The sequence below is a fragment of the Octopus bimaculoides genome, chromosome 9 (assembly GCF_001194135.2).
Source record: "Octopus bimaculoides isolate UCB-OBI-ISO-001 chromosome 9, ASM119413v2, whole genome shotgun sequence".
NCBI lineage: Eukaryota > Metazoa > Mollusca > Cephalopoda > Octopoda > Octopodidae > Octopus > Octopus bimaculoides.
In genome coordinates this window covers 54,472,147-54,480,422 of record NC_068989.1, presented here as the reverse complement: position 1 = coordinate 54,480,422, position 8,276 = coordinate 54,472,147, and the positions used below count along the sequence as shown (strand labels likewise).

The window sequence follows — 8,276 nt, the reverse complement described above, 5'->3', positions numbered from 1 at the left end:
GTGCTTTCACTTCACTACCGAGCGCAGCTCTGTGTGCCTTCGGTATGTGCTGTGGTTTGCTGTGATGCTCTTATGGTTACTGTATTGAAAGTGTTTTGCGTAGGAAGTGTGCAGTACCCAGTAGTGCAATTTTCTGTATGTTATATATATTTGTATTTCCTGGTGTTTTTGTTATGTATTTGTCTGAATATTTTTTATTATACCTAAGGCACCTACTATGATAGAAATTGTTTCTGTTTTTAGATTCCACGTTCGAGTTACCTCAATTAATACCGCGGAATTAATGAATTAGATCCAACGGAAACACACCCCGACTGTGGACGACACCAGGTAGCCCAAACTGTGCCAGTGCTCTACTCTACACTTCAACACACTAATCGACATATACCCATTAGTCCATAATATTTTATAAGCTTAAAGTTTATAAACGATCACCGTGCGTTGACTTAAGTTAAATAGTCTAACATTGGGGCACATAAGCCCTCGACAGAAAAAAAGTAGGATTTGCTGTATGCAAAGGACCCTATGTATTCACGACATATGTATGTATGTATGTATGTATGTATGTATGAATGTGTATGGCTGGGTGCTCCGTCGATTATGACGATGAGCGTTCCAGTTGATCTAATCAACGGAACAGCCTGCTCGTGAAATTAACGTGTAAGTGGCTGAGCACTTCACAGACACGCGTGACTTTAACGTACTTCTCGCGACAACAATAATAAATTCTTTAGGTGTCATTTCAAACTCTGAAATCTGCCGATGGAAACATCAATTCTCTAAAGCTTATAATTAGAGAAGGCCGTTTGTTTTAGTGGTTAGGGTATTCGGCTCACAATCATAAAGTCATGAGTTCGATTCCCGGCGGCGCATTGTGTCTTTGAGCATGACACTTTATTTCACGTTGCTCCAGCCTACTCAGTTGGCAAAAATGATTAGTGTCTGTATTTGAAAGGGCCAACCTTGTGACATTCTGTATGACGCTGAATTTCCCCGAGAACTACGTTAAGGGTACACGTGTCTGTGGAGTGCTCAGCCACTTGCACGTTAATTTTCTGAGCAGGCTGTTCCATCGATCGGATCAACTGGGATCGTCGAAGTCGTAACCGACGGAGTGCCAGCTAGAGGTTATAACCACACTGTCACAGAGAAGAACAAACAGACTGAGAAACATATCGACATCCAGACATTACGATTACGACGGTGAGGGGCCCAGTTGATCCGATCAATGGAACAGCCTGCTCAGAAAATTAACGCACAAGTGGCTGAGCACTCCACAGACACGCGTAGCTTTAAAGTAGTTCTCGGGGAGATTCAGCATCATACAGAATGTCACAAGGTTGGCCCTTTCAAATACAGACACTAATCATTTTTGCCAACTGAGTAGGCTGGAGCAACGTGAAATAATACCACCCCACAAACATCACAACACACATACAGACACAGACATAAAACGTAATATGTAGAGTACATAGTAATATTATCGATAAATACGTAAGCCTGAATGTTAATATAGACAGTATTATTGATATATATATATATAAACATGAAATGTAGACTAAATGAGACTGACCTTCTTTCTCTGCTTTTGTCAGAGCTCGTTCATTAGCTTCATCAAAACAGCTACCGAATACTTCAACTTGTGCACCCTAAAACGTAGACACAAGACATACAGGTACTTTTGTATATGCATGTGGGTATGTATGTATGTGTGTATGCATATATTTTTTGCGACTCTATCTTCTTTCTTTCTCTCTCGTCCTCATATTCCTTTTCTAACATCCCAACTTCCTCTCTTCCTCTCTCTCCTCTTCTCACTTGTAATTATAGACTTTCTCCCTTCCTTCCTTCCCTGTTCTCTCTGCCTCTCTCTCTCCCTCTCTTTCATCCTTATTCCCCTCCATCTACTGCCCACACAGTGGAGGCGCAATGGCCCAGTGGTTAGGGCAGCGCACTCGCGGTCATAGGATCGCGGTTTCGATTCCCAGACCGGGCGTTGTGAGTGTTTATTGCGCGAAAACACCTAAAGCTCCTCGAGGCTCCGGCAGGGGATGGTGGCGAACCCTGCTGTCTACTCTTCCACCACAACTTTCTCTCACTCTTACTTCCTGTTTCTGTTGTGCCCGTAATTCAAAGGGCCAGCCTTGTCACACTGTGTCACGCTGAATATCCCCGAGAACTACGTTAAGGGTACACGTGTCTGTGGAGTGCTCAGCCACTTGCACGTTAATTTCACGAGCATGCTGTTCCGTTGATCGGATCAACTGGAACCCTCGACGTCGTAAGCGACGGATTGCCAACAACTGCCCACACATGACCCGTGACTAATTTTCCCATCTCTCTGTCTTTCGCCACCGGATGCTTATCTTGCCGGTAAACTTTTATCTACTCCCTCGCTATTTCTCTTTCTATATCCATTCAGGATTTCTTCCAGGCGTTACCCATCATTCCCGAAAGGCCCTATGTATGCGTGCGTGTGTATGCGTGTGTGGGTGTGTATATGTGTATTTCTTAAATAAGGCTGTTCGTGTATATTCGAACCTGCAGGATTGCTTGCAGACATAAGGCCTGTAATATGAATCTGCCGAATTTTTAAGTATTTTCAAAATATAAAATTTTTAGTAGCGCGTTTAACTATGGGGGCTTATTAAATAATATATGTATATGAAGACATAGGTGCATACATGTACACATACATAATACATATGTGCGCGCGCACACACATACACACACACCCGCACGCACGCACGCACACAAAATCAAGCGCACACACGAACACAGACACAGACACACATTATTTTTTATCTTTTGCTTGTTTCAGTCATTAGGCAAACACTTCGACCCCTGACTTGTGGTAATTTGTGCACCTGTTAAGGCAACGTCGATTTGATTGAGGAAGTGAACTGATGTACAACACAAACATTCGATCACTATAAACAAACTATCGGTGCAGGTTATTGAACAAGAAACGGTAGAACCTTCATGCATCGTCTCATTATATGTGTGTGTGTGTGTGTGTGTGTATGTGTGTGTATGTGTGTGTGTGTGTGTATGTGTGTGTGTGTGTACGTATTTGGTCTAAGGGTACCTAGGACTATATTATCTAACGTTTTCTTTACCTTTTTTTAAGAACTTAAAATGTAGTTAGTGTGAAATTTGCCTGCTGTTTCTAGCAGGTCAAGCAACTGCAATTATTTATACCTGCAGTTTTCTTAATCACAAATATCAGTTAATACTGATTTCAAATTTTGACGCAAGGCCAATAAGTTCAGGGGAGGGGCTAAGCCGATTACATCGACCCCAGTGCACAACTGGTACTTATTTTATCGAACCCGAAAGGTTGAATGGCAAGGTCGACGTCGGCAGAATTTGAGCTCAAAACATAAAGACGGACGAAATGTCACTGACCGTTATTTCCGGCGTGGTAACGATTCTGTCATCTCGCCGCCTTAACACCGATTAATATTAAATGACAATGGCATATTCGAAAAGTACCCTTTATGTGTTTTTTCTGTAAGGAATGAAGACGAGCCTGGAATATGAGAAAGGAATTAAATGGGAGAAATAAGAGCTTTGGCTTAATTCCTCTACGACTGAAATAAAAATCAACGAGTTAAAATTTAAGCCTGTTTATCAAGGATTCTTGCTGAATTTATTAGCTATGCTTCTCTTCCCTCCATCTGTCCGTCCGTCCGTCCGTCCGTCTGTCCGTCCGTCCGTCCGTTCGTCCGACCATCTTCTCTACCCCTATTGCTGGGACGATCGTGGAAATAAAATCATCAGGTGCCTTTTCCATTGGGCTCTCTCTAGAGAAACCATCATTACACTTTCCAGCTGAATTCCCAAGCGTAACCAACTTAGACTATGGATATTATCCAACTGACTCGTTCATGGTTTACTCTTTAGTCTCCTGCCAGTTGACTCAGCTTGAAGAAACCGTCTTGCGATTCTTTCCTGCGATACGCTATTCACATATCCATAGTACCGGAACTGCAGAGATGTAGCGGATCGATTTGGAAAGTCTGCCTTATCTCCATGCAATGCTCTCTATCATGTAACGTTACTCCAGAGATCCTTCAGAGGACCCTCATTTCGGCTGCTTGTATTCGTGACCTTACTCTTTCGGTCATTGCTCAGAATTCATGAACAGATGAGGATACGCACGAAAACCGAATTAAAGATTGTAAGCTTGGTTTTTTTTTTTTTAATTATTTTTTACCAACCTCTCCACTTCAGAGGATCGAATGTAGGAGCTGGTGCATTATTGTGTCAACGTCTGCAAGTCTAGAAACCAATTCAGTCTATCCTTTCGCATCGCTCCCATTATTAACGGGAGTGACAGGGGAGAGGAAGCTAGCAATTCTGAAGGAATGGGTAAGTTGATAATATCGATCCCAGTTGTTTAACTGGTACTTATATTATCGATCCCGAAAGGATGAAAGGCAAAGTCAACCTCAGTGGAATTTTAACTCAGAACATAAAGACAGCAAAATGCCGCTAAGCATTTTGCCCGGCGTGTTAACGATTCTGCCAGAGCGCCGTCCTAGTCATCACGCCCATTATTCATTGATCATCGTTGTTTCTTTGTTAATCTCTTTGCAGCCCCGGTACGATATAGTTAATCTTGTTTTTCTTGAACTTTTTTCTACTAATATGCTTGAACGTGGGGTAGTGTTGTTACCATCAATCAACCCCTGGACAGGTCAGATGAATAGGTACCGAAATTCGCAATATATTTCTGTATGTATATTCGTCTATGTTTACTTCCATGTGTGTGTGTATGTGTCTGTGTGTATAATTTAAATGAATATGTGCTAAGTAATTCAGAGTGATCAGGGGTATGATAAAAAAGTATATTAAATATCGTACAAGAGAATACAACCAACTCTGAATGAGAAGGGGAGACAATCTAACGTATCGAAGAGTATACGTAAGTGATATGCCATTTGTAAAAGACAGCTGCTGATGTGTTTCTGTCTCAATCGACATCATCAGCACAGCAGTTATCCTTTAATACACATTCTATGTACCTGTTTTCTCAAGTCCTCTTGAATAAATGATGGGCATGTCTCAGGAACGACTATGAAAAGAGGAAGCCCTAACTTTCTGGCGGCAAGAGCTGCTGCCAGGCCAGCATTTCCACCTGAAGAACAAGAAAACTTCGTAGCACCTCTCTGTTTTGCCTGTAAAAATATAAAAGAGAAACAACGAGTGAAATCGTCAAAATTAAAAACCAGTTCATATATAAACAGATATACTCAAATACATACACGATATTGAAAGTCAGCCGCGACAAATCAAAAATTATGCGCGTTAATGAAGAAAACATTGAACGTATTAAACTAGAAACCGGTGAACTAGAGATGTAGCCGAGTTTACGTATCTAGGTGGTAATATAACGTTCTCAGGCGGTACTGACGAAGATATTAAGACGAGAATGAGTAAGGCAAGGACAGCTTTTCACCTGTTAAAAAAAGTATGGAGCGCAAGTGTAATTTCAATAAAGAACGAAATAAGAATTTTTAACACTAACGTAAAAGCGGTGTTGTTATATGGGGCTGAGACATGGCGAACAACAGTTAAGTCAAATAAGGAAATACAATCATTCATCAACAGGTGCTTGCGTAGTATACTTAAAATCAGATGGCCAGAACACATAAGCAATATGGAGCTATGGCAAAGAACGAATCAAGTTCCGATTAGAGAACGAATATTTAAGAGAAAGTGGAAGTGGATTGGTAGCACAATTAGAAAGGACACACCAAATGCAGCGAAAAGCGCTTTACAGTGGAATCCAGATGGATATAGAAAGAGGGGTAGGCCTAAGAACACGTGGCGTAGATCAACACAAAAGGAACTAGAGAAAGGAGGACATTCATGGCAGAGTATAAGTACAGAAGCGAGAAATTATGCGACATGGAATTCAATTATAAGTGGCCTATACTCCGCGTTGGAGGGTTAAAGGCAAGAAAGAAAGCTAAACATACACAATAACAAATATTGATTCATGCACACCCATATACATATATACACACCCGCACACACTTAAACGTGGACATACTTATTTTATCGACCCTGAAAGAGCTAAAGGCAAAGTCGACCTCGGTCGTATTTTGAACTCAGATTGTAAACAGCCAAAAGAAACACTGCCAAGAATTTTGCCCGCGATGATAAACGATTCTGTTAGCTTGCTGCCTTACCGAGAACTTAATATTATGCAACAAGAAAAGCGTATTAGCGGACCACCTACCTTTTGACAAAAGTTACCAATACCACGTATCTTAAAGGAACCGCTTGGTTGTAAGTTCTCCAATTTAAGATAAACCTTAAATCCAGCTCGACTGCTTATGGTTTCACTGAGAAAACAGGGCGTCGCGTAATGTAGAATCCCGGGAGTAGGTTTATCAAGTGAGGTCATCGTTTTACAGGAATCTTCAAATCAATCACACCTGGATTGACAAATGAGGAAAATATCGATTAAGAAACCTGGTAGAATCGTTAACACGCCGGGCAAGAATAAGTCAGATCCCTGAAATTTGGATGAGAAGGATAATTGTTATACGTCGAACTTTAAGAAAGTCTTGCATATTTATACCGTTCTGCTTACAAATTGTATCTGTAAAGTTCGTGTTAGCGGACATCATTCTATGTTTGAAAATTCTTTTTCTTTTTCTTTTTTCTGATAACACCCTATATAGCTTATACATATGCATTTACTAGCATAATCAAGTGAGCATGTGTATTTGTATATATGTTGAATGCACGAACTGATAGATACTGGAGTATGTGGTTCTCTGTTTGAAACCAGCTCGACCCAGAAAGAATACAATGAAGAATACAAATAAAAACATACATACATGCACACACACAAACACACACACTTACATACATACATACATACATACATGCATACATACATACATACATACATACATACATACATACACACACTCATACATACATACATACATACATACATACCCACTTACATACATACATACATACATACACACACACACATACATACATACATACATACATACATACATACATACATACAAGGGTTTTAGTCGAATAAATCGATTCCAGTATTTATTTTTAAGACTGATACTTAAAGAAGAATCTGGATAAACTGGGATTTTCAGAAAGCGAAATCGAGCGGTTGATTCGTACATTAAAAGGGCAATCTGTGAGTGGAACAGTAAAATTATGCAAGACTCTTCTCAAGTTCCAAATGTGAATTTGTCTGCGTTAACTACATTCCAAAGATGGAGCCTTTGTTGGAAACCGGCTCCCTTTTCAGTGGAAGATTTATAATAATTAAAAAATACAATTCTATTTTTAAGAGATGAGAATTATGTACATTATTTACATTATTTACATTTGACGGATATTTGTCCTCATCTTGTTTGTACTTAACACAATGTTTCGGCTGATATACCCTCCAGTTTTCATTAGGTGTCTTGGGGAAATTTCGAACCTGGGTTCTCATTCCTAAGGTATTTTTCGATGCTGTTGTTGTTGTTGTTGTTGTTGTTGTTGTTGTTGTTGTTGTTATTATTATTATTATTATTATTATTATTATTGCTATTATTATCATTATTCAGGTTGCTACCAGGATTCGAACTCGGAATCTTGGGGTTAGTAGCCCGCGCTCTTAACCACGGGCATATGGCGTAGAGAAAAAATTCTAACTGGGCGCCACCTGCAAGGTCATGCGCTGTTTATCTTGATATGAGATCACCATGTCGCGCACATATGGTTGTGATGCATGTGCCTGGTGTACCCTTATCAGACGGGTAGTCATAATGGGTATAATGGGCTTCGTATATTTTACCCCAGTGTCACTTTGATGGCATGCCCTGCTCTCTCATTCAAAAATAATAGTAATAATAATGATGATGATGATGATAATAATAGCATCGAAAAATACCTTAGGAACGAGAACCCAGATTCGAAATTTCCCCAAGACACCTGATGAAGGCTGGAGGATATATCAGCCGAAACTGATATATATACATACATAAATACATACACTCGATAACATGTTTTTACTTGTTTCAATCATTGAACTGTAGCCATGCTGAGACGCCGCCTCGAAAGGTGTTAGTCAAATAAATTGATTCCAGTATTTATTTTTAAACCTGATACTTAATCTGTTATCTTTTGCTGAACCGCTAAGTCAGAAGTACTTAAACAAATTGACGTCAGTGGTCAAGCGGCGGAGATAAACATAACACAAACACAAAATTACACACATACATATCTATCAATCT

At 40.0% G+C, this 8,276-nt stretch overlaps 1 protein-coding gene across 3 annotated transcripts in view; it reads right to left on the bottom strand.

The window, feature by feature from the left end:
- Positions 1–8,276, bottom strand: part of LOC106867276 (serine dehydratase-like) — a 24,242-nt gene that overhangs the window by 12,095 nt on the left and 3,871 nt on the right. For 2 of the 3 annotated variants that reach the window (XM_014912113.2, XM_014912121.2), the window contains exons 2-4: positions 6,251–6,449; positions 5,031–5,183; positions 1,574–1,649 (exon numbers count right to left, since the gene is read on the bottom strand). In XM_014912113.2, coding sequence (XP_014767599.1) covers positions 1,574–1,649; positions 5,031–5,183; positions 6,251–6,418 — 397 coding nt within the window. In that variant the 5' untranslated portion in view covers positions 6,419–6,449. Of the gene's footprint in view, positions 1–1,573; positions 1,650–5,030; positions 5,184–6,250; positions 6,470–8,276 lie in introns of those variants that run through there. The other variant, XM_052970689.1, reaches the window with a different exon arrangement.